Here is a 25,991-nt window from a genome sequence, read left to right on the forward strand (position 1 = left end):
AGAGGGCTTCGGGTGGGACAGGTGGGGGAGGGGTGATGGATCTGGTTTGTATTCAGCTCTCATCACCTGAAACGCCTGCATCCACTCTGCTGCTGTCAACACACAAACAACATACTACAACACACCGTGACACGCTTACAACATACGACACACACCAACACATTGAAGCTATACATTACAACACAGCCCTTTAAAACCACACACCATCACAACACACAACACACAACAAATCAAAAGCCCAAAACAACATACCATCTTACAACAAACAACAACATGCTAATACCCTTTATATGATGATAATAATATTGTCAAACATCTAATAGTTATTAATTGTAAATTAAATAAATAAGGCAGATGGCAAATTGCAAAACACACTAATTCCTACCAGCACACACAACAACATATAACACCACACGCAGCATAAACTGACGTTAAAACATGCAACAGTCAGTAAGGCTGAAATGATATCAATTCTTATTGTGATTCTTTGAATTTTTGCAATCTTTAGTTCGCTTTTTTAAAACCAGACTAAATGAAAAAATTAAATGGGGATAACAAAGTCCACAGGCTTTATTATATAATCACATGTGAGCCAGTTTTTGGATTTATTCAGGAGATCTGACATCTCAACTTTTTTCCAATCCAGCTTATAAACAAAGACTAAAATGAAAGATTTAAATTTGAAAAAACAAACAAACATGATTTTTAAACAAAAAAAATCCCAATACCACGATACTAAATTTTTTCTCCCACACTAACAATCACACATTAACATCTTACAGCAACACGCAACTGTACATATAGAGATGGGTACCGAATTAGGTACTTTTATAGGTACCGACCAAATTCTGTCAAAAGTACCGGGTACCGATTCTCGTAGAATCAAAAGGTACCATGTTTAGGTACCTAAACACATCCTCAAGACTGTGAGACAATGGAAGAGTAGGTAGGACATAAACACAGTATTGAAGGAGTATATATTGAAGAATAAATATGTTAACTTGATAAAAAAAAAAACATTTCCTTGTTAAACAAATTTATATATTTTTTACCATATAAACATAAAAAAGTACCACAAATTGGTACTGTTGAGTACCGGTACCGATTTCCAAGTACCGGGTATCGGTACCGTGTGGTGTCAAATGTGAAAGGTACTCACCCCTAAGTACATAACACTGTACCAGATTTCACAACGGTGCAAAGACAATTGTCAACCTTAATATAGTCTGAAACTAAGGTTTATTCAAGGGGTTTAGCAGAAAAAAACCTGTTTACGGCCCGATACAAAAAAATGACTCCAGTCTGAACGGCTAATTTTGCTAACAGCACACACTATGCAGGTGGTGATTTTTCATTTTTTCTAAAGCAGCAATTTAGAGGATATAAAGGACGCTAGTTTAACCAAGAGGCACAGCTCAGAAAAAATGACACCTGTGCAGAAGTCTAATGGCTCTTTTCCTCTAGCACGCCTTGGCCCTACTCTACTCGGCTCTACTCAATTAGCAGCGTGTTTCCACTAGCCTGGTATCTCCTAAAACAAGACAATTTTAGTATCTACTCCACTCTGGTTCCAAGCGAGCTGAGTCGATACTATAAGATGACGTCACTGACTGCCGGCTACTGATTGGTTAGACAATGTCATCATCTATAAGTCATGAGCGCGGCGCCCAAAACAAGACAGACATAGGCAGACGAGAGCCACCCGGCATTTTTAAACAACTGCAAGAATGGTGTACCGACAAGTTTCTCTGTGGTCCAACGACGAGGTCCAGACCTTTTTGGGTTTGGTGGCCGAGGACAGGATCGAACGGGAGCTGGACGGAGCCACAAGGAATGAAATAGTCTACCAGGAAGTCTCGAGGCCAATGGAAGAGCATGGCTACCACCGGACTTCCCAACAGTGATGGGAGAAATTGAAAAAACTTAAAAGTGATTATTGGGCCATCAAGGAGGTCGAATCGCTGAAAATGGAGGTGGTTCGACCAAATGGAAAGACCGAAAGTCACGTACACACCCAGCCAAAAAAACAGACGTTTATGGCTTAACATATTTACAGCCTGGTTCAAAAAACAGTTTGGGTCTGAATCACTTTTGAAGTGAGTTAATTTTTTTCTTACTCAGCGGTTACGAAGTTATTAGGACTTGATTGTCCAATCAGAGACACAGCTCAAGTCATGTGACTGCAGCTGTTAGAAAGGAAGCTCACAGCCAGCGTCATAACCAATGTGTCTGCATCTGTGGACTGGCTTCATTTCACAGTATCAGGAGCAGACAAGCGATGTCGCAGAGGCTACGTCCATGTTTATACAGTCTTTGGTGGGTGCCCTACAGCTGTTTATGGAGAGGCTAAAAGCCCCGCCCCTTTTCCAATATGGCCCCTGCCATCGATTTGCTTCAAAACTCAGTTTCAGTAACAGATAGATGAAGTCACAGAGACTATTTCCATTCATTTAACAGTATATTAGATATTATCTGTGCGTTATCCATGTAAATACTGATAGCAATCTGATTTTAAGGTAAGTATAATGAAGGAAAAATGTAGGTGTCTTTATTATTTTTTTTTCCAAAGTAATAATAATAATTAAAAAAAACAGAAACAGTTTTTTGTGCCAGGTAATAAAGATGTTTAATAATAAATTTTGATTTTTCAATATGGGGATCCATGGGGTGAGACTCACTTTAGGAACTAGCCTCTACTGGACATTCCAGGTACTGCAGGTTTTGGCCCTTACTTTAGGTGTTGACTTTGTGGCAGGTTGTTGTGTCAGCAGCAGCAGCGATACGTATCAGGGGGTGTCAGGCCGTCGTTCTGCAGCATCATCATCAGGGGAACGTTCTGTCAGAAAGTGTGGTCAGCGTTTTTCTCCAGTTTCAGTTTGAGCATGTTACCCTGAAACAGTTTGGGGCAGAAACCAGGATTTAAGGAGGCTCTGTTAGAGGTTTAAACCAATCAGCTGAGACCTGCTTTCTAACACAGCAGTCTGAAAGGCAGAAGGCAGAAAGGCCACAACTGCTGTTAAATAAATGATACGAAGCATTTAATAAAAGCTGGTGCAGCTCTGATCTCTGCGCTCACACTAACCAAAGCTTCAGGGTTTGACTCCTCACTCTGGAGGAGGACTGTGCTGCTTCCTGTGTGACCTCTGACCTCTTCAGCTGTGCTGTTATGTGAGATGACAGAGGAACTCTCTGTCAGTTTGAATTCATCACGGCTGCTCTGTTTGAGAGAGGAGACAAACCTTCAACCCTCCATCAGTGTCCCCACTCACTTTCTCTCTCACACACACACACACACACACACACACACACAAACACACACACAAACACACACACACCACCCCTTGCAGTGAATTAATTATTTAAAGCTGCAGAGCAAACAACCCCCACTTCAGTTTTGCTTGGTAAGAGCCATGCATTTGGTCCTGAAGGGGGCGCTGTAGAATGCTCCAACAGTCAGGACAGGGTTTATCCTCTGAGGAGCTGGAAACTTCATAAGAAGTAATACTTTTAAGCTAAGGTGTGACTGATCTCGACTTCATTATCTTGAAACTCTGCGGCGTTTCTACAGAAATGTTTATCAATGTGAATTGTCTCTGTTTATTAAACCAATAAACTAAACATGTTTGGATTAGCGTAGACAACCCAGGTAAGAAACCCCAGCACCTTCTGTCTGAACAGAGAGCCAAGTAACTAACATCCAAACCAGGTACCAACAGATGAGGCCTTCAAACAGGTTCAACAGGAAACAGCTGATGAAAGTCTCGTAACAACAGATTTTTGAAGCAGATCAGCTATCGCGGCCATATTGAAAGTGATAGGGGCTTCGAGTATTGGGCACACGTCAGTCATATGAGCTTAGCTGTGCCTCTGATTGGGTAAGCTTGTGATCTAAATATCTTCTGAACTGCTCAGTTAGACATTTTTTTGAACCAGGGTGTAAAAAGGTGAATTTCTGCATTCAAAAAAATTTGTTTTTTTTTTTTAAGCTTGGCGTGTATGTGACTTTCTGTACTTCCAGAGCCAGCCTCAAGTGGTCACTCGAGAAACAGCAGATTTAAGCACTTCCATATTGGCTAATATTTTTACACTTGGGGTTGCTACTTGGTCTAAGAGAAAAATAAATAGATAAATTAATTAATTAATTAATAGATAAATTAAATAAATACATTTTAAAAAATAAAATAAAATAAAAAATATAAGAATTTATAAATAAATAAATAAATAAATAAATACATGAAGTAATGAATTGATTTAATTAATAAAGAAATTAATTAATTGAATAAAAAAGTAGTTAATTAATTAATTAAAATAAAAAGGCAAATTCAAACTGTTGGACTTCTAAAAATAGTTTGATTTGATATGGAAAAAAATATTGTAAGGAATTAAACTGACCACAAACTGTTACTACTGGTTAAAGTTTGACACCAAACTCACCTCAAACACTGTTATAAGCGAAGACAGACTGACACACTGCAAAAACTGAAATCTTATCAAGTGTTTTTGTCTTATTTTCAGCAAAATTGTCATTGTATATTTAGTTATATTTGTGGCTATGATATGAGCCACATTAAACTGATTAGTCCAGAACAAGGTCTTTACTAAACTTATTTAAAGACAAAATGAGGTCTGAATTGCTTATAACAAGTAAAAAACAGTCTGCCAATGTAATGAGAAAATTTTGTTAAAAAATTTGCTTAAAACTAGAATAATGTCTCAATACTGGTAACTTTTCTCGTGTTTCATTGGCAAATTTTTCTGGAGGTGAATGTGGCTCATATTAAGTCTAAAAAGACATTTTCTACTGAAAATTTGACAAAAAACACTGATAAGATTTCATTTTTTTCAGTACACTGAACTAACCATATACGCTTCTATAATTGAAGCAGTAATACCACTGCTGGTAATTTAAGTAATTACAGACACTAGCTAACACCCTGAATCCGTACTGGCAGTGAAGTATCCACCGTTGACTGTCAGTAATCACAGCTTTCATTTACAGCAGTGTTAAAACTGACGGACCATGAACTCACCACACAGACTGTCACTACTGACAGTTCAGACACAACTCACTGACAGCACTGCTCAGAGGCACTGCGACAGGAATTGAACCAAGTGAACCCTTCAGAGAGAGAGGGAGGGATTGGATGATGCTGGAGAGAGAAAGGAGAGATGAAGGATGCTGGAGAGAAAGCCAGTCACGTGACACTCCCCGGCTCTCTGTCCAATGGAATGAATGGACTCTAAATAGGAGCCAATGAGGATGAGGGGGCGGGTATAAAAAGCTGAGCACCGCGTTAATCCGCAGCAGCAGCAGAGCGGACCTTCCAGACCACATCACAGCTCACTGAACGGACAGGTAGGTTCACCTTTAATCCGACCAATCACAGCCTTATATCAGCTCATCAATACGCAGGTTATCACTGTATGACGCAGCGTGAGGCGCGTTGATCAGACGCTGGAGGCTCTCAGTGTGATGGTGGGTCAAAGGAACAAAGGAGCAGGCTGCAGGCTCACTGTCATGTTTACTGTTTGTTTATCTGTTTGTTTACTCTTTGTGTATCGCTCGGTTATTAGACCGTCAGATGCAGGGGTCCTGCAGAGAGCCTGTCTGTCTCTCCGTCTGTCTGCCCATCTGTCTGCCTGTCTGTCTCTGCATCCAAACGACCTTCAGTCCGTCCTGTCTGCAGGTGTTGCGCAGTCAGCAGCGGACTGACGCAGATCTGCGGCCCCTCTCGTAAATCTTGCTCGGTGTGGAGGACGCAACCTTCAAAAAACGGACTATGCTCGATGTGTGATGCAGGTCTGAAGCGTTAAATGAGCAGGTCAGAACAAAGGGCCCTTAAATAAATCCACCTTAAATCCAGTCAGGCGTAAAGGGAGCCGCTAATCTGCATTAGGAGGACAGAGTGCGCGGTAGCTCGGCTCTCTGCGCACTGCTGCTCCATTCCCCTGATCTTATTATTGATAATTGATTGATCTGTTAGTTTCTCTCAGTCCAGCCTCCAACAGCTTTTATCACCGTGTAGATGTGGAGCCAACCGCGCATGCTCACGGCCATGAGTGTGTAAATATGATGACAGCTCGTCATTCCATTAACAGTAAATTACTGTGAATCTGCAGCTATGACCCGGGTCTGAGCCGGTCTGGACGACAGGGGCAGGGTACTGATGCAGCCCTGAAGGTGACCGGGACGTCGCGGTGCAGCGGCCGCGCTCTGAGGGGTTAATCCCGGCCTGCTGCTGCGTCACCGCGGCCTCCCGCAGATCCTAATCAGCCTGAGTCCCGCTGATCCCTCAGGAACCGAGCCGAGCCGAGGCGGGTCACAGACCGAGACCTCTGCAAGGGGGGCTGATGAGACCACCTCCAGCGCCTGATCGATTAATGATTGATTGATTGATTGATGATGGATTGATCAGAGGTCATAATGATGATAATAATGAAAATTATGTTTGAAAATAGCTGCACATCACTTTGACTGATCCTGTTCAGATAAAGCTTTTAATTTTTTTAATTAAAATTATTAATAAACATTTTCAGATCACGTGACATCACGTGATGTGATGACTCTCTTGATAATGAACCAGAATATTTAAGTGATTTCAATTTTGTGTGGCACTGTGAGTACTTCAGCCTCCCGTACTTCACTATATTTGGCTGAAACACTCTTACTTTAACACGTTTTTATTATGAGGGTTTATCTAAGAAATGATGAGTTTTAATTATATAGAATTTATCCAAAACTGATCATAAAGAAAATAAGTTTTAATAATTTGGAAAATTTAAATATTGTGATTTTATTTCTGTCTTTGTTTTTTTTCCCCTGTAAATTAATGGTTAAAGAGGTCAATTTTTATCATCTTAATATTTATCGTGATTATATAAACTCATAAATATCCAAATTTACCAGAATCATGGGAGAAATGTCAATCTTCACCTCCTTTGACGAGTGAAATAGGAGTTTGTTACCTGATGAGGACGATAAAGGTCGACTGCGTCTCTCCTGGTTACACTTCACCTGACAACCGTTTCTGACACCTTCAAACTTTTACCTCTGAGATGAATTTATCTGTGTGTTTGTCACGTTTCCGTCCCCAGGTCAACCCAAACGTAATCATGCCTTTCGGAAACACCCACAACAAGCTGAAGATGAACTACTCCTCCGAGCAGGAGTACCCCGACCTCAGCCAGCACAACAACCACATGGCCAAGGTACTCACACCTGAAATGTATGCCAACCTTAGGGACAAGGAGACACCCAGCGGGTTCACCTTGGATGACGTCATCCAGACTGGCGTAGACAACCCAGGTAAGAAACCTCAACACCTTCAGTTCAACCCTCCAAACCTTAAATGACTGGGTTTAGTCAGAGCCAGGTAACAAACATCCAAACCAGGCAACAACAGGTGAGACCTTTAGCAACAAGGTTAAACAGGTTACAATCACTGAGAACAGGTACTAATTGGGACTACTATAACTCAGGTCATTCACCCTTACCTGGAAAAGCAAGGGTTGACAGGTGACTGCCCCCAAACCAGGTGACACCTTTAACCCAGTATCTTACCACCAGTTAAGACCGGTAACCCTTCATAGAAACTACACACCTGTGTTAACTCTATAACTGCGACCAGGTGAGCATGTTCCCCACACTTTGTCGTCTCTCGGTCCCTTTGGGTCCCAGCGCTGTTGTTGTTCACCTTCACTTAGAGAAGATCTATTCTGGAGTTCAGCCGCTACTTGATATAAACTCTTTAATAGGATTGACTCGTTAGATCAGGTTAATTTTGTTCGTTAATTCCCCCCGCAGGGACGTGACGTGTCTCTGGCGTCTGATCCCCTGATCCTCCCCATCAAATCCAGCTTGATGGATTTAGCAGCATTTGTACAAAACCCCTCTGTCACACCATGCTGCACAAAAATTGAGAAAAGCACACACAAAAAGTCAACACAGCAGTCGTTGGTATTCTAGTTAAACCCATCGCGTGTCTCTGCAGGTCACCCTTTCATCATGACTGTGGGCTGCGTCGCCGGAGATGAGGAAACATACGAGGTGTTCAAAGAGCTGTTGGACCCCGTGATTGAGGACCGCCACGGAGGGTACAAACCATCAGACAAACACAAGACCGACCTTAACTCCGACAACCTGCAGGTAAACAACCAAACCGTGACTCTACAAGATAGCGTGCATTAACCAACAATGACTTTACTCTATCCTCAGAGTCATACAGCAGCGGTACCAGCTAGGCTCATTGATCTCAACTACCAAAATGTGCAGGTTGACAATCAACAAACCTTACCCCAACAACAAAAACCTGTGCTAGACCAACATACCTTGAACAAAGCTACGAAAATTGACAGGTAGATCATCAACAACCAGACCCATATTACAAAAAATGCGCAGGCTAAACAACAAAAACTTGAGCTCAAAGCGAAAGAAAACCTGACCCCAACTATAAACCCTTGCAGGTAGACCAACAACAACTGGAACGCAACCCCAAAACCTGTACTACACCTACAACAGCTAGACCAAAACTATGAGAACTGGCAGGTAGACCAACAACAACTACAAAATGTGCAGGTAAAACAACAACTTGGCCTCAACCAAAAGAAAACCTGCAGGTAAACCAAAGAAAAACCTGATCCTACATCAACAACATCCTTACCAAATCAATGACACTTGACAGATAGACCAACAACAACCTGACTCGTACTACAAAAAGTTGTGGGCTTAACAACAACTTGAGTTCAACCAAAAGAATATCTTCAGGTACACTAATGTCTGGACCCCAACTACAAATGCATGCAGGTAAACCAGTAACAATTGGACCACAACCAAAAAAGACCTACAGATAGTCCAGCAATACACCTAACCCCAATGACAAACCCCTGCAGGAAAACTCCCAAAAACCTGATCTTGTCAACAAAATTGTGGGAGTAAACCAACATCAACCTAGCCTCAACCAAAAGAAAACCTGACCCCAACTACAAACCCTTGCAGGTAGACCAACAACTGGAACATAACCCAAAAACCTGTGCTAGACCAAAAACACCTTGACCAAAACTATGAAAATTGATAGGTAGACTACTACAACCTGACACATACTACAATATTGTGCAGGCTAAACAGCAACAACTTGAGCTCAACCAAAGAAAACCTTCAGGTACACTAACATCTGGACCCCAACTACAAATGCATGCAGGCAAACCAACAACAAATGGACCATAACCAAAAAAATGCCTGCAGATGCTCCAGCAATACACCTTCCCCCAATGACAAACCTCTGCAAGAAAACTACCAAAAACCAAAATTGTGACAAAATTGTGGGGGTAAACCAACATCAACTTGGCCTAAACCAAAGAAAACCTGACCAAAACTACAAACCCTCGCAGGTAGACCAACAACCACTGGAACGCAACCCCAAAACCTGCGCTAGACTGATAATAGCTTGACTAAAGCTATGAAAATTGGCAGGTAGACCAACAGCAACCCGACCCATGCTATAATTTTGTGCAGGTAGAACAACAACTTGGGCTCAACCAAAAGAAAACCTGCAGGTAAACCAAAGAAAAACCTGATCTTAACTACAAACCAACAACAACTGGAACACAACCCCAAAACCTGTGCTACCCCAAAACCTAACAAGAAGGAAACCCCCCAAAAAACAGCAGGTTAATCAACCACCATTCGACCTTATCTATTAAAATGTGCAGGTATACCAACAACAATCTGACCCAGACGACAAACACCATACAGGAAAACCAACAACTGGACCACAACCAGAGAAACCTTCAGGAACACCAAAGACAAACCTCTTCTGGTAAACCAACAACAGCAATCATCCCAGATCCTTTTCTTTTCTCACCGGTTTAATGAGTCCTGTCTGACCTTCAGGGAGCAGCCATTTTGTCTCATAAGCTCCTTGTGGTGTCTTTGGTTTGTTTCCTGCTGTGACGCGACCTAGTGCCAGGTCTTGGTCTACGGCTAATCTAAACCTTTTCCTTTTAGTCTATTTGGAGCGGTTAATACACAAGCTAGATTCTGCTGGATTCTATTTCCTGTTGGACCTGGTCGGCATTTTCCTGCGTCTGTGTTCTGACTCTGATGTCTGATGTTCTTCCCTGGTTTTCAGGGTGGAGATGATTTGGATCCAAACTACGTCCTGAGCTCCAGGGTCCGGACCGGAAGGAGCATCCGTGGCTTCTGTCTGCCACCCCACTGCAGCCGTGGAGAGCGCCGAGCCATCGAGAACCTCTCCATTGAAAGTATGACATTACACCTTAAAGAATCCTGGCCCCAGAACCGAGACCACTTGCTGCAGCAAAAGACGTTAATGAATGCAAATGTAGCCTCACTGCACACGGTCCGGCTTGGTTTTGGTGTGTTGTGCATCACAGGATATTAAGACTCACTAACTTTGTAATGTTTATCACAGTCTGGGATATTAATAACAATAATAACAGTCTGTCTGGGCTGTGGTCACTGCGTCTTATCAGTGTGGGCTGTTATTGATCTCCACACTGAGCCTCACTTTATTAAATCTTCCTGTGTAGGCACTGATGGTGCATTCAGGGACGCTGATGATGATGGAGGTGTTTTTCCTCCTGCTGACTCACTGAGGTTGAAGAGGAACGGTCTTCATCAGTCTGCTTTTACTTAGACTGCAGCTTTATTTAGATATTCTCCCAGCATGCCTCAGTGAGCGTGTCAGTGAACGCAGCACTCTCTTATGTAACTGTGGGCTGTGTGTCGCCCTGCTGAGACTCTTAATGAGGCTCAATCTAAAACCTCTTTCATATTCAAATCAGACCGAGGAGAGTCCAACTGAACCGGACTGAACCGGACCAGCAGGCTGGGCTCTCTGACTCCCCCTGGTGTCTGAAAGACGCAGCACAGACAGACATTTACATACCAAAAAAAAAGAAAAGAAAACTGCGCAGTAGGCCTTTCAAACTGAATTATTTATGTTTTAAAAGAAGGAAACCAGTCCTTCTTTAAAAAGGGACCAGTCGTCTTCCAGGGAGTGGTGGTTTTATGATTTTCATTTATTATAGATCATAATCTGTCAATTGAAAGAGAAACGCTGGTCTGCAACAATGTGAGGCGACTTTGTAGCATGGCAACAGTGGATGAGGCTTCTGGAATGTATTGTCACAGCCAATTAGTCTTTTCAAAAGGTTTTATCCATCAATTTCTAACAGAGCATTTTGGGTTTACGTACATATTTTGGTGTATTTTTGAGTTTGAATCAGTGATATAATTGCTTTAACCCTGAGTTTCGCCTGTCAGGCAGCAGGTGCCTGCCAGTCCTGGCGTTGGGTTTACATTTACCCCATTGTGTCTCCTCAGGTTTGGACAGCCTGGAGGGAGACCTGAAGGGGAAGTACTACGCTCTGAAGAACATGACAGAGGAAGAGCAGCAGCAGCTGATCGATGACCACTTCCTGTTTGACAAGCCCGTCTCCCCACTGCTGCTGGCGTCCGGTATGGCCCGCGACTGGCCCGATGGCCGTGGAATCTGGTGAGTACAGTGACCTCTTTAAAGTCAGAAGCAGTAACTTCCTGTGTTAAGAAATTAAAAGATAAGTAATTACATCCTGCAGTCCCCAGAGTGTCCACTAGAGGCTGTCTGAACTGTGTCCGTCCCCCATAGAGCCTCATGTTAAATGGTTATGAATGGTCTAATGTGCCTTATAAGGCCTCTGTTCAAAGCAATGGTTAGGCACATTGAGACTACTGACACGCTTACACAGGATGTGAGTGTAATAACCACTTCCTGTTTCCCAGAGATTAATCCCTCACCCTTGTCTTCAGGCACAACGACAACAAGACCTTCCTGGTGTGGGTGAACGAAGAAGATCACCTGCGTGTCATCAGCATGCAGAAAGGAGGAAACATGAGGGAAGTGTTTACTCGCTTCTGCACCGGCCTTACCACGGTAACACATGCACTTCCTGTTTCACTCTGTGACATCACAAAGGAGGACTCTCTTTCACCTCACTCACCTCTTTCTATCTCTGCAGATCGAAGGCCTTTTCAAGGACCGGGGTCATGAGTTCATGTGGAACGAACACCTGGGCTACGTGCTCACCTGCCCGTCCAACCTGGGGACCGGACTGAGAGCCGGAGTCCACGTCAAGCTGCCCAACCTCAGCAAGCACGACAAGTTTGGAGAGGTCCTGAAGAGGCTGAGACTGCAGAAGAGAGGCACAGGTAAACACAGGGACCAAGGGGTACAACACGAAGCAAACAGAACACACCTGGATCCTTTCTTAGAGTCAACTGGCTCACATCGGGGCGACATCTTATCTGATCTGTCTGCTGAAGTCAAATGGTCATAATATTAGCAATGATGATTATTTAAAAAGCTAAGACAGGAAAATGATCCCTGCTGCAATTTTAATAAAATACAAGAATCCTGATGAAACTACTATGAGATGCTAATGATAAAGCTACACATGCAACAACTCTAAATTTACTGTAGATTTGCAGAAACTTAAAATGTTAATTTCACCTGAGGCAAAAAGGAAAACATTAAGAGAAAGGAAACCAGAGGGTAGCAGATGACGTCCATTATTCAGGGTTGTAAAGTTATTCCAAAGACAGCCTCCTGAGAAGAGATGCTTACAGTGTTAGCATCATCTGAGTTGTTAAGGAGTTATGTAATAGTTATAAAAGTTCTCACACTTCATCAGCTGATGACTTCAGGGCATCTTCAGCCATTAATTAATGACATAACAGTGCTTTGAATCAAATTTAAAGCCAAAATGTGAGCCTGACCTGATCTCCCCGAGCTTTAGAGAATAAAATAAAATAGAATATACTTTATTTATCTTATTTATAACTAATAACAACAATAATAATACATAGTTTATTATTATTATTATTATTATTATTATTATTATTATTATTATTATTATTATTATTATTATTAATACTACTACTACTACTACTACTACTACTAATAATAATAATAATGATAATAATAATGAATTAAAAAAAAAATCAATAAATTAAATAATAAACAAAAAAGAATTAAAAATAAAAATAAACTAAAAATAAATAAATTAATAATAATTGATCTTTATTCAAAACTCCATTTATCCCTGAGGAGATAAACAAGATTTGATTTTAGATTTGATATTGAATAATTTAAAGAAGATTATGAGACAGAAACCTTTTTTAAAAATAAAAAACAAAGAGCTTACCCCCTTAGCCCGACTTTTATTTTAGTAAGGTTTACGCAGACAGAAATAGAGAGGAAAGTATTTTTGAAGAATTAGCCAATCAGAGCTCTGCATCACTTATTTTCAGCAGAGAAAAACAAATCAGAAAATGGAATAACAAAATCATAGCTCCTTAAAAAAGTACTCACTCAGATTATATATATATTTTTGCTTCCATTTTAACTTCCTGAGGATATTTATTTAATCAAAATAAATCATGATATTGGTGGTTGGAATTTTTTGCATCATGAAATATTTCATTTTTGCTTGAATTTATGAAATTTCACCTTTAAAGCTAAAAAAAAATATTGATTCTTGAAATTAAAATCATCTTGTTGGGCAGGTTGAATATTCAGGATGTTATTTTCTGTTTATACAAAGATTAAATAGTTTAATGGTGATTCATTATATGCATTAGTCAAACTGAACTGTGTCCTGTCTTTTAAAGACTTGAAGAGTTATGGATAAAGGGACAAGCCTCCCAGAGAGCGATTAGTAATGTCTGATGGTTTCCATATTGATGATAAATAAACATCATAAAACTAGTCTATAATTGACTTGAATCTGGATGATACACTATCCTCTGCTCTCCCTTTGACATCACTTCCTGTCTGTGTGTTCTAGGCGGCGTGGACACAGCAGCAGTAGGCGGCGTCTTCGACATCTCAAACGCGGACCGTCTGGGCTTCTCAGAGGTGGAGCTGGTGCAGATGGTGGTGGACGGAGTCAACCTGCTGGTGGAGATGGAGAAACGTCTGGAGGGCGGCGAGAGCATCGACGACCTGATGCCCGAGCAGAAGTGAATGCAGCAACTGTAACCTGACACCTCCTCCTCCTCACCCCTCCTGTCTCCCCTACACCCTCCAAACTCCCCCCTCACTGTATTAATGAGCCGTCCTGAAGCTGCGGGACACTTAGAGCCGCTCAGTTAGACTGCAGTCTTCCAACATGTGAAGAGTTTTCTATTTCCTGTTGGACTCATCTAACACCTGAAATACCTAATAAAGTCTGTGTGGCCCCCATACACACCTGCTGCTCACCTGTCCTCTTTCTGCACACACACACACACAAACACACAAACAGGCCAAATGGAAACATGATGAAATACTTTAAAGGTGATAAACTTAAAAATCAGATGATCAAACCTACGTCAGAGTCTCTTTAAACAAAATTAGAAAACTTAAAGCAGGTGTATCTGAGTGACGTTGATTTCTCTGTACCTGTCTGTTACGGCTGTGAAACAGTTTGTGTAGTTAATAAAGACCTTAGACTCACGGTGTGATGTGTAGCTGTGACTCTTCATTCAGCGAAAACTATAAATGAAAAAATATCTTAATGTTGAGATTAGAAAAATATATGATTATAATCTGTGGGGAAAATACAGTAAATACTAACCACTGTAGTTCCTGTGTTTGTCCACTAGAGGGAGCTGACAGCTCAGCACAGCAATGACTCTGGGTAAAATGGAGGCAGTGTATCTGGAGTCAACATGCATATTTCTAACAGCTGAAGCAGTTTACCCGAGGAATGTAAACCAGGCTGTGGTTTATATTCAGCCTGAGTCTGTTTCTCTCTGAGGCTGCAGGTTTTATTCTGACTATAATTCATAAAGAAGATGATCTTTAGATAAGGAACTCAGAATGTTTTGAAATTTCAGAGCTCTTTAGTTGTATTAATCCATCAAAAAGTTGTTGTTGGGGGTGTTTGACAGATTTAAGGCAGGTTTAGTGTTTGCACATCCAGGGAGCATCAAGGGAAGGGGGAGCAAACTAACTACAAGCATTCCACTTTCACGCCACTCTTCCTCCCACACCCTTGGAAGCAAACAACATAAAAACAATACTAAATAAACACACTGTATCATGAACACTGTATTATGAATTGGTGGTTGAGCAAATACTGTCATTACTTTTTGCCACTCTCTGCCCCGGCCTGATACGCAGAGGTGGAATGTGCTGGACTTTAATCTGCTGATTAGTTACATATGAAAGGGAAAAGTGTCAGACTTCTGTTTGTGGATGTCATTTGATATGACATATGATCAGGTTGTTCCTGGTGTCGCTTTTGCTGTTAATAATTAACTACTGATGCCCTAGGCTTTGGATAAGAAAACAAATATGTTAAATAAAATAATGGGGGTAGGACGGTATGAATTTTACAATTTTTGGGTTGCCATTCGATTTAGATTTATTCCACATTTTTGCGATTTTCAGCTCTCTCCTTTAACACCAGACCAAGTGAGTACATTCTTAGGATTTATTCAAAGGATCTGACATCTCAAATTTTTTTCAACCCAGCTTATAAAAAATGCTAAAATGAAGGACTTACATTTGAAAAAATAAATAAATAAATAAATAAGAAGTAATAAGAAGTAATAATAATAATAATAATAATAATAATAATAATAATAATAATAATGATAATAATAATAATAATAATAAATTTTTTCAACAAAATAGCACAATTTAAAATAGTTTTAAAAAAAATCTGATACAACGATACTACGATTTTCGTGCCACCCCTATAAAATAATCAGTCCCCTAATTTGAAGTAAAAAAAATAATAACCAGCTGATCACCTCTGGTATAATTTCCTTATACCAGAGGTGAGTGAACTAACATCTTAGTTTTTTTAGTTTGAGCACAGTCATCACAGTCTCAATTTTATTACATGTATGTATTTAATTTTAATTTTTATGGCAACAACAATGGGATTTAACAAAGCTTTTTACTTGCTGAAATGTACCAAAATTAGCTCAAAACTATTTTTATTTCAATATCTTTAAGTTAGGAATAAAAACTTTGTTTCTTAAAAAAACATTTCTTTAAAAAAACTCGACAGGATCCAGGATAGTGCCCTGAGGGACTCCAACTGTCTGAACCAGGCCTCCTCTTCCTGCAGAGACCCTTCCTATAATAACAGGATCTATCTGAAGCTTCCTGTAACATATTTTTTTCAAAGCTTTTTGACCATCAACTTTCTGCTAGCACAACTTTCTGCTAGCAACATCTGTTGCTAACAGAAAGTATATTTTGTTGAATCAGAAACACACCCAAGAGGTGTAACTGAAAATAAAATACATTTTTACTGACCAATGATTACAGTACACTAAATTCTCTAACATGCTAATTCACTTTATTAAAGATTCAGTCGACTAACATGCTGAAAAGCCAACATGCTGATAAGTTCAAATGCTAACTTATAGATTTACAGATTCAGTACACTGATGAGCTAAAATGCTATAAATAAACACTATAAATGCTAACACAAAGACAGAGTTCAGGGCTTCAGTCCCATCTGATTGATCTTGTTGTTGATCCATTTCACTTTGACTTTGGAGAAGAACGGAGGGCTCTGATTGGTGGATGCATCGAGGAGGCGGTTCTCCTCAACACTTCGCCTGATGGAGCGTATGTCAGCAGCTGATAGGCCGGATTTCAGAGAGAGCAGCGCTGACACGTGAGCATCGCTGAGAAGAGAGAACGCAGAGGTCAGTTCAGGTAACACATCTGGTCAACATCTGCAAACTAGAGACAAACTCAGCGACCAATCAGAGAGGAGGAAACACTGCAGAGACAAAACATGAAGAATTCAAAGAGAGAAAGAGACATGATCCCATGAACAGGACTCCTCTCAGTGTTTTCTATTCACCACACACAAGAGACACCTGAGCCCTACCCTGCCACACCTGTGGTCTCCCTAGCAACCAGGTGTTTCTCACAGTAGAGATCCAGGTCACACCCAAGTCAGTGATAATATAACAGATTGAGACAGAAAGACTTTCTCCAGGAGGACAGGTGTGCACAGGTTAACCTGACTTTCTGCCAACACTTTTCTTTTACTGTGATGACTAAAGAGGGATAAACCGGTCAGACGAAAAGAGACATGATCCAATCTATGAGCTGAAATCAGATTTTTTCTGTGAGGAGAGGATAAATGATTTCTATTACAATATGGTTTTATAAAATTGATCTGAAGTCGCTGAAAATGTCTGATTCTCTCCTGCTGAATGCTAATGTTTCCCTTCACTTTGCTTCCTTAAACTGATGTGCTTTGAATATCAAACACTGATGACGTCATCAGCTGACAGCCAATAAAAAGGCTCCTCTGATGCATGAACTGTGATTCACATCAGGAGAAAGAGCCTGGGCACAGAGTGAATGGAAACAGCTGAGAGTTAAAGTAGACAGCAAACAGAAACAGACAAACAGCATTCAGACCGGAGGACGGGGACCAAACCAGTTCATGTCCTTAAAGAAAACATTAAAAGGTCATGCTAATGCTAAAAATGCTAATGCTGTCACACTCAGGCTCTCTGTTGTCTGTACCTGAGGTCAGGGAAGGTTCGAGCCAGGCTGACCATCTCCAGTTGGACACTTCCTGGGTCCTGCAGTTGGAGGATCTCAGCCAGGCTACAGATCATCGTACCGAGCCATTGAGTATCTCTGCAGCCCTAAGGGGACACAACCAGGACTGTTAAAGTCCAGCAGGATCCCTTCATATCAGGAAAAAGGTGACCTCTCTTCAGCATCTCACCCCTTCATCAAAGAAGTTATTGATCTTCCCAGCATCCTCAATCATCCGGTGAGCCCCGCCCACCTGCTGCTCTCGGCTCTTAGTCCTGGTCTTCATCATCCTCTTTACATACTGTAAGACCAGGTCCTGATGGAGGACAGACAGCAGGGCCTGGAGGAGCAGACAGGTTCAGTAACAGGATGTAAATTAAGCAGACTGACAGGTAAACAGTCGTACCTGTCTGCAGACTGGTTTCAGGTCAGCCAGGTCTCTGAGTTGGTCATACAGAGAGTCCAGGAAGGAGTCCACTACAGGACGTGAGCCGTCCATCCAGGCTGTCGTCCATAGTTGACTAAAACACACCTGTACACACAAACATCCACAGACATTGGTGGATAAATGAGTTACTGACATTGTAGATGGACCAGAATGTTAGCATGCTAACACACTCACACTGATTGTGTGTGCTAAACTTTTTAATATGCAGCATAGGCTCATATCTGTTAGCATCTTAGCACTACCTTGACCAATGCTAACTGGTTACATTTACAACTTAAACATCTCAGTTTAACATGCTAAGATGGACATATTTGAAAACATGAATGAGATGCTATACTGACGATGCTAATGAGCTTTGTTTACAGTATGATTGGTAACACCATGCTAGTATGCTAAATTGACTATTCCAACAAGCCCATGTTTATCGTGTAATCTGTAAAGCATGCTAACATGCTAACTGGCCATGTTTACTGGATGCAGCAAACCTTTAATATATGATATTAGCTAGTTAGCTGTTAGCACATTCAGTTTTCTATCAAAGGGTGCCTAAAATTTACTTGTAAACACAGTGTTTGTACCTTTAGCTTGATGAAAATGGGGCAGGTGAAATATTTGTACCCACAATCCCTCAGGGCAGTCAGAGTGTCCAGACAGCGATGTCTCTGCTGCTCTGACAGACCTTCTGCTTTACCTGTGATGTAATCCCTGGGGACATTTAAGACAGCCAATCAGAAGCAGAACAGTAAAAACTGTGTCCAATCAGAACTCACATTCTGTCCATCTGACATAAACATTTGTGAGGTATCTGTTTGATGTTCAGCAGGTAAACGTACCTGAACTGCTGCTCACACACCAGCTGAGCTTTAAGCACTAAGCGGATGTTTCCATGGTTTCCCTTCAAGAACTCCTCCAAACACTTCTTATAGCTGAAATACACCATGCACCTGTGTACCAACACCTGCTTCATCACACACAGCTGTATTCATGGGCTCAGTGGGCGGAGCTTACCTGCAGAGGAAGCTCTCCAGGTGAACTGTGAGCCTCTGAGCTTTAGCTGCGTCTTTTATCACAGAGCTGAACTCAGTCAGGGAGCCGTCTATCACCTGGGGACACAAACATTTAGGGAACAGTCTGTCACCTGCAACAAGAGCAGCGAGGAAGCAGTCTAAAATATGAAAACAAAACTTTACAGGTGCTGTCTACAAACTGCAAGTCAGATAGTCAGGGAGATGGCTATAACCTGGAACATAGACAGGGAGCTGTTTGTAACCTGGATCGTCTAACATCGGGACAGCTTTATGGTAAACGTTTAGTCTGCACACACTCACCTGTATGACGTCTATAGCCAGCGGGCTGAAACAGTAATGGTCGATGAGTTCAGGTGTTTTGCCGCTCAGCCAGCTCTCCTCTTCTTTTTTCAGCGCTGAATTCAGCCACAGCTTCACTTTCTCCTAAACAATGACACAGATTACATCACTACATATGTGATAGCTACTGTAAATATGTGATAACGACACTCTCACAGGTGAGAGAAACTAAAAAAGTAGTCTTTTGGGCTTGTATGCATGAAGAGCCATGAGTAAGGAAAATGGACTGTTACAGTGAATTATGCAAAGACAGTGGACAATCCTTTGGTAAGGTGGTGATGTGAAGCCACACAGCAAATTTAGATTTAGGAGACTCAATATTTTCATTGAACAGATGAGATAAGGGGGACAATCGAAGTCTCAAACCAGCGAGGCTCACTGCCATCAGTTTTACAAGTTTGATTCGCTCTTTGCTTTAATTTTTATTTTTCTTACAGAGGGTATTGATGATTAAAGACATTGACAATAAATAAAATCATAGATTTACATTTTTTGAACTAAATATGCATCACCTCTTGCAATAAGGCTGTCAATTTTTTTAGGAATTTGGCAGTTTTTATTATTATTTTAAAATGGTTGTTTTGAATTTGAATTTTACTTTTTTGAATTAAGAAAAAAACAATGCAATTATTTTGAAGATTTTGCACATTTTTGTAATTTAAAATTTTTTGAATTACTAGAATTTTTTTGTAAATTACTTTTTTTTTCAATTTCAATTTCAATTTCAATTTTTGGTAAATGAAGCAAATTTTGAAATAACATTTCTTTTTGAAAATTTATGAAACATTGGTAAATTTTTGATATTACAAAATTTTAGGAATTTTAACCTTATTTTTTCTTTTCGAAAAACTTTTGCAAAATCATAAAAACTAGAAAATTTATAAAATTTATGAAATTACAAATTTTTAATTTAAAAATATACATATTTGCAGAATTTATAAAAAAAAAAACATCGGACATCACATGTCCAATTCTATGAATACAAAAAATAAACTTAGCCTTTAGATGATTATTCACTAGATTTTCACTGTGTTTAGAATTTTATCCATTTTTTTCTTTACTGTGAAGATAAAGTAGATTTTGTGGCTCCTGAATGACTTGAATCCGGGTGAGCTGAGGCAAAGTAGCTCCTATGAGAGTAAAGGTTGCAGACCCCTGGTAAAATTAATGGACGTAGTCTCCCCAGCATCACACACCTGTTTCTGAAACAGATTTTTGAAGCATATTGGCTATTGCGACCACATTGGAAGTGGAAAGGGCTGCTAATACAGTTATACGGCGCCTGTCAGTCACGTGAGCTGAGTTGTGCCTCTGATTGGGTGAGCTTGAGATCTTAATGTCCACCAAACTGCTGAGTTAGAAACGGTACTGTTTGTTTAATGACTGAATGCGCATACGGGCCCTGGTTTTTACCTCTTTGTCGGTCAGGTACTGGTTCTCCAGTCTCTCAAGATAGTCCAGATGAAGCAGAGAACCCAGGCAGGCTGTCTTAATCTTCCCGTCAAGTTCTTCATGTTTTAATATTTCTCTGGAAACAAACATTTGAGATTACACCCAACTCTTATCTCAAACCTTTGACTGACTGTTGTTAGCATGGGCTAACTGAAGATAGCAGGGGCCTACATTGGGTACCAAGAACTTAATATTGGGGCAAAGACTGACAACAGGTTGAAGGGTCTGACTAATTGCAGGAATTGAAGGAAGCAGGGAATGACTAATAGAAGAAAATCACTTTAGGTACCAGGGGCTGACAGCAGGGGTCCTGTACTCACTCACATTGGATAGCAGTGGTTGATCCAGAACAGCATGTAGCTGCAGTCTTCTGTTTGTGGCCCTGAGGCTGCCAGCACGTTAAGTCGAGCTGAGAAACTGTGATGGTAGAATCCTGCGTACAGATTCAGGATGTCCATCTGAGGAGGGTAACAGTCCACCACCGTCCGCCTCACCATCAGCAGGTCCTCTTTCACACGCCGCCCCACACGGCACACCTGCACAGAGACAGGCAGAAGAAGTGTAGTTTAGATAAACAGTATCACAGGTTTTGATATCAACATGTCCCAGCTGTTCTCCCGAGTGACCCACCTCCCTCTTCAGAGGAGAAGATAGCCCCTCAGCTCCCTCAGAGTCCTCCTCAGCCGCCTTATTCAGTCTGGACTCCACCATCTTCTGCAAGAGTCTGTTGTGCGTGCTGAGCCACTTCTGAGGACGCCACACTGGGACTGGGTCTTCACATCCAGTCCAGCGCCTGTCCTGCTCCTCCTGTTGCTGGATGCAGACCACAGCACTCCTTAAGACCTCCATCCCCCCAGAGGAGGAGGAGGAGGAGGAGGAGGGGGAAGAGGGAGGGGTGAAGGTGTTGTGGATAGCCATCCATATCTGCAGTCTGAGAGCCTCCAGGTCTTTCTGCAGCTGGTCCTCTGACTCCTCACAGGGGGAGCCCTGACTGAAGAGCTGCTCCTCTTGGATGATCAGCCTCCTGCTGATCTCCTCCAACTGCTCCTCCTTCTGCAGAGCCTCCTCACAGTCCACCTCATCCTCTAAAAGACACAAAACATTTGCTTTACCCCTGTCGGTTCTTGGGGCTTTACAGCATCTCCAGCAACACAATCCATCCAATTAAATCTAATTTATTATTTTTCAGTGGTTATATTTACTAAATGTTCGTTCTGATTGGAAAACGTTTAGATTAACTCTGAGTGTTAATTTCCCGGCTCTAATTGGTTCTGGACCCATGGCACATTTGTCAGTTCTGTTGGTATGTGCTGGTGATGCCGACTTCTATTGGTTCAGTTTGGGTCCTGTTGTTGGTGCCACTCCCCCTGGTGGCTGACTGCAGTATAGGTCGAAAATTTAATCTCTCCAGTCATTCCACATGGGCTGTGGTCAAACTTTAAAAAATGAATACACCTTGCAGAAATGTTTCTCACATCTGATTGTTGTGATGATTTGATGATATTATTTGGCTGCCATGTATTAAAGTTCTTTACATCACATTCAACTGCTGTTCAGCTTTTGTAACCATGCCTAAATCCAGCCTTTCACTGTGACTGGGATTATCTGCTTCAGGAATTCCTACTCCTCCAGTCTCAGCACAAACCAGAGGATTGGTGAGGATTTCAGCTGGATTTTCCACTGACTGCATAATGCTATTTTATTGTTTAACAAAATCAAACAACAACAAGAAGTTTGTATTTTAGTCACCTGGCTTCACTCTGAGTCCCTCACAGTCTCTACTGCGCAGACTTTGGCTGCACAACGGCTGCCAATGGCTGCACCTGTGACGGGGGTATTTTGGCTTCAAAACCGCACGATGGCAAATGGCGGAGCCACGCTGTCCACTCTAGAAACAGTCTACGGTTTTGACCTGATGCCCCTTTTTAGTTCTGCTGGATCTGATTTGACGGCTGATTCTGACCTGCAGCGTGATCCTGGTTCTGCTGTCTGAGGTTCTTCCAGATCTTTGCAGGGTTCTTCAGTTTCAGGAGTCTTTTCTTCTCTCCATCCTGCTTCTCCTGGACACCTCCTGCTGAATATTGAACAAAAACTTCACTGACAACATGTCCACATTAATATCTTTTTATCCTTAAAGGAGGTGTGAGGACTAACAGGAATATGTAGCATTTTTGGGACACAGAGACTCCGTTACCCATGAGCACTAGCACCAACGTTGGGAGGATGTATCTCTCACAGGCAAATGAATGGTTTAAGACAACTTTACACAGACTGCATTTACTGATAGTCATGTAGCGCTGTTTTTAATAAATGTGACAACAGGAAAATTCGTACTATAGTCTGGTGTAGGGGAGACTGGGTATGGTTGTAACATGGGGAGAGTTGTAACACCACCAATTCCTCCAATCAGGGATAAGATAGGAGTCATATGATCATTTCAATATTTACCCACTTCTACCTTGATCACACATGGTGAATGTCAGGGCTGGAAACAGGTTCATGCAGATTTTATAGAGGAAAAAAAACTGATTTTGAAGTAAGAAAGTAAATTTTTTGACTAAGACTATATTTTGTTTAGTACTTAAACTATTCCAGATAAAAACGTTTTACTAATATATATGCATTTCTCCCATGCTAAAAAGGCACCACGCCAGGTGACAACCATTTGTCACCATTGTGACTTTGATTGAAATAATAAATACATACATATATATATATAGTTTTTGTTAGACCTATGCGTTCTTTACGCAGATACACTGTAGTGTTCGAGCATAGATACTGTTAAGGATGAACTCTTGAATCAAACAGGATGTGAGCTATTGTCAGTCACAGGGAGAGACATTGATCTGGATATTTCTATTTCAATAAACCTCTTTTTGAGGAGCGTGACCTCCTTTTTTTGCGTTTTTGTCTAACTGTTACAGCTTACCCCAGCTTGTGTTACAACCCACCCTGGTAGTGGGAATGGTTGTAACAAAGGATCACCATGTTTTTTTTTTTTTTTCGGTTGCTAGGCGCTACCCAAGTAGCTGCCTGTTGCAGCAGCTCTCTCGTCTTCGTCCGTTTCTTGTAATTTCTTCGTCTCTTTTTCGTCATCTTTGTATTTGGAGTGGATCATCACTTTTTATGGTTCATTGTCGGTCACAGACACCAAACTTTTTGTGGCTTCGGCGGTATTTTTTACTACTTTTCTCCTGTGTTTGTCTGGAGATCCTACATGTAACCACGGCTGCATTGTTTACATGCGAAATTAGCTATTAGCAGCCTGTAGCATGTCAATGCTAACTAGTGTAGGGCTTGATGATTTCCCTCGAGCTGAGGAGGAGGAGATGAGGACGACGTGTTGGTTCTCGGGTGTGAGCTGGGAGGTGACGACGTGGACCTGTCCTTCCATCCATCGTTGTTGGGAACGTGGGATCTAGCTCCGGGGGATGGACGAGCTAGCTGTGCTAATCCAGCGGCATCGTGCTGTTCACGGATGTGGCTGACGGAGCTGACATCGGACGCCGCGACACATCGGAGGAGCTTCGCCTGCTGTGAGCAGACAGGATCCAGGAGACAGAGACTGAACAGAATGTTGAAGAAGCTCAGTCCTGGACCCTGTGGAGGTGGAGACTGGCTGGGCTGGAGAGTGGTGGACGAGTGGTGGACGGGATGTCGTCATCTAATTTCTTATGGACTTTTTTTTTGCACTTTCTATACTCTTTCTTACTTCTGTTTTCTTAAATGCTGCGGTGACTCCTGAATTTCCCCTCGGGGATAAATAAAGTATTTTCTATTCTATTCTATTCTATTTCTATGTATTTGACATCACCTGGTGAGTTGAGTGATGTTCCTGCAGAAGTTTGATGTGGATACTTTGCATTAAAGTTTGAGAAACCTGACTCAAAATTTCAGCGAGTTAGAGGAGCTGAAGCAAAAAGTGTTGCAACCATACCTGGTCTCCCCTACAGAAGGTGAGAAGAGTATCTTTGTTGTGTTACTCCCAGTCTGGAGCTCTGGGACTTGTTATGTCCTACTCAAGACTATTTCAATATCCCTCATAAAGATCTCTCAGGACCTTTAAAAATGATGAAGGCGTTTGCACTCAGGATACCAGAGGTGTGAGGTTACATGAGGTGAGATTTTGGGATTTAATTTAACACTATCATTTAAAGCAGGGGAAATAATCTCATCAAGCTTTTCAGAATAAGAAAAAAAAACTTTGGTTATTTATTTCACATAAGAACAAAGTGTCTCTGGGTGTTTTTAGACACACAGGTTGGATGTTGGATCAGTTTCCTGCTCCGTGGATCGTCACGAGTGATTAATCATTTACATCAAACTCACCAACAAACGTTTCACCGGATGGATTAATGAATGTAACGAGTGGATTTTAAAGTGTTTGATCGGAAATGAATCACCCTTTCAAAATAAAACACGATACAACACAGAGAAGTTTTAGAGTTTAGAGAGCAGGTCTGACCTACCTCTCATCGCTCCGACACCCGATATGAGACGCAGGGGATAGAGGGGCGTGGCTAAGCAAAGCGAGATGTGTGTGTCAGTGTGTGAATGTGTGTGTGTGTGTGTGTGTGTGTGTGTGTGTGTGTGTGTGTTGTGCAAATTATAATCAGACGGTTAAGAGATAAAAAAAATATACACTTATTGGAAAAAAAACTGCCTTAGCCTTCTTTCTGATAATTTAACTAAATTTAATCTGATGTCAGTAATTCTCTCAGATAATAACAGTGTATCAAAGACCAGGACTAAAAAAACAAAAATCCCTGTTTTTTCCCCTTTTTTTATGAATTTATTTGTCAGAGAGAGATGATGGCGCAGAAATAAGATACAGCTGTTCTGACCTGTGCTTCTCTGCTGCCCCCTGCTGGACAACCGGGGACGCCACATCATCATCAGGACCACGATCCACGTCAACAAAACCCACACTGCACGTTAAGATCTGCGACGAAACAGTCCACAATATGGAGCTCTGACTCTGAAGTCTGGATTCTGGATTAGATGGGCTGGGTTGTGTAAATCCTGGACCCCTTGAGCCCTGGTGTGGATGTCTGGAGAGCCAGAGAGTGTGACAGCATCTTCTGTGAAGCTGAGCCAGTTTTTACTTTCACTTTCAGTCTGAGACTGCAGCAGTAGCATCATCCTCTCCTCTTCCTC

The 25,991-nt window shown here is 41.5% G+C and overlaps 2 protein-coding genes across 5 annotated transcripts; one reads left to right on the forward strand and one right to left on the reverse strand.

The window, feature by feature from the left end:
* The first annotated feature begins 5,206 nt into the window (after positions 1 to 5,206).
* LOC141801715 (creatine kinase B-type) lies at positions 5,207 to 14,495 on the forward strand. The gene is made up of 8 exons (XM_074684908.1): positions 5,207 to 5,356; positions 7,096 to 7,306; positions 7,992 to 8,146; positions 10,128 to 10,260; positions 11,345 to 11,516; positions 11,810 to 11,933; positions 12,019 to 12,208; positions 13,846 to 14,495. The coding sequence occupies exons 2-8, from the start codon at positions 7,114 to 7,116 to the stop codon at positions 14,022 to 14,024; spliced, it is 1,146 nt and encodes a 381-aa protein (XP_074541009.1). The 5' UTR covers positions 5,207 to 5,356; positions 7,096 to 7,113; the 3' UTR covers positions 14,025 to 14,495.
* Positions 14,496 to 16,093: 1,598 nt separating this feature from the next.
* Positions 16,094 to 25,991, reverse strand: tnfaip2a (tumor necrosis factor, alpha-induced protein 2a). 4 transcript variants are annotated; one of them, XM_074685230.1, is made up of 13 exons: positions 25,679 to 25,991; positions 22,798 to 22,908; positions 21,465 to 21,919; positions 21,159 to 21,370; positions 20,796 to 20,910; positions 19,344 to 19,466; positions 19,024 to 19,118; positions 18,849 to 18,941; positions 18,594 to 18,720; positions 17,974 to 18,099; positions 17,758 to 17,907; positions 17,550 to 17,674; positions 16,094 to 16,690 (listed from the first exon to the last, which is right to left on the reverse strand). In XM_074685230.1, the coding sequence occupies exons 1-13, from the start codon at positions 25,728 to 25,730 to the stop codon at positions 16,501 to 16,503; spliced, it is 1,974 nt and encodes a 657-aa protein (XP_074541331.1). In that variant the 5' UTR covers positions 25,731 to 25,991; the 3' UTR covers positions 16,094 to 16,500. The 4 variants fall into 4 exon arrangements, with proteins under 4 accessions (XP_074541331.1, XP_074541333.1, XP_074541335.1 ...); XM_074685232.1 differs by having other exon boundaries at positions 22,798 to 22,905; positions 25,679 to 25,990; XM_074685234.1 differs by lacking the exon at positions 25,679 to 25,991 and adding an exon at positions 25,304 to 25,320 and having other exon boundaries at positions 16,096 to 16,690; positions 22,798 to 22,905.

Source organism: Halichoeres trimaculatus, unplaced genomic scaffold, assembly GCF_033239565.1.
Source record: "Halichoeres trimaculatus isolate MK-OKI-2021-1 unplaced genomic scaffold, fHalTri1.1 fHalTri1_scaffold_13, whole genome shotgun sequence".
NCBI lineage: Eukaryota > Metazoa > Chordata > Actinopteri > Labriformes > Labridae > Halichoeres > Halichoeres trimaculatus.

Excerpts from the sequence above, each read along its gene's own strand:
- LOC141801715 (XM_074684908.1), top strand. The coding sequence starts at position 7,114 with ATGCCTTTCGGAAACACCCACAACAAGCTGAAGATGAACTACTCCTCC. Across the intron at positions 10,261-11,344 it reads CGAGAACCTCTCCATTGAAA|GTTTGGACAGCCTGGAGGGA; the intron begins GTATGACATTAC and ends GTGTCTCCTCAG. Across the intron at positions 11,934-12,018 it reads TCTGCACCGGCCTTACCACG|ATCGAAGGCCTTTTCAAGGA; the intron begins GTAACACATGCA and ends CTATCTCTGCAG.
- tnfaip2a (XM_074685230.1), bottom strand. The coding sequence starts at position 25,730 with ATGATGATGTGGCGTCCCCGGTTGTCCAGCAGGGGGCAGCAGAGAAGC. Across the intron at positions 20,911-21,158 it reads ATCAACCACTGCTATCCAAT|AGAAATATTAAAACATGAAG; the intron begins GTGAGTGAGTAC and ends GTTTGTTTCCAG. Across the intron at positions 17,908-17,973 it reads TGAAACCAGTCTGCAGACAG|GCCCTGCTGTCTGTCCTCCA; the intron begins GTACGACTGTTT and ends CTGCTCCTCCAG.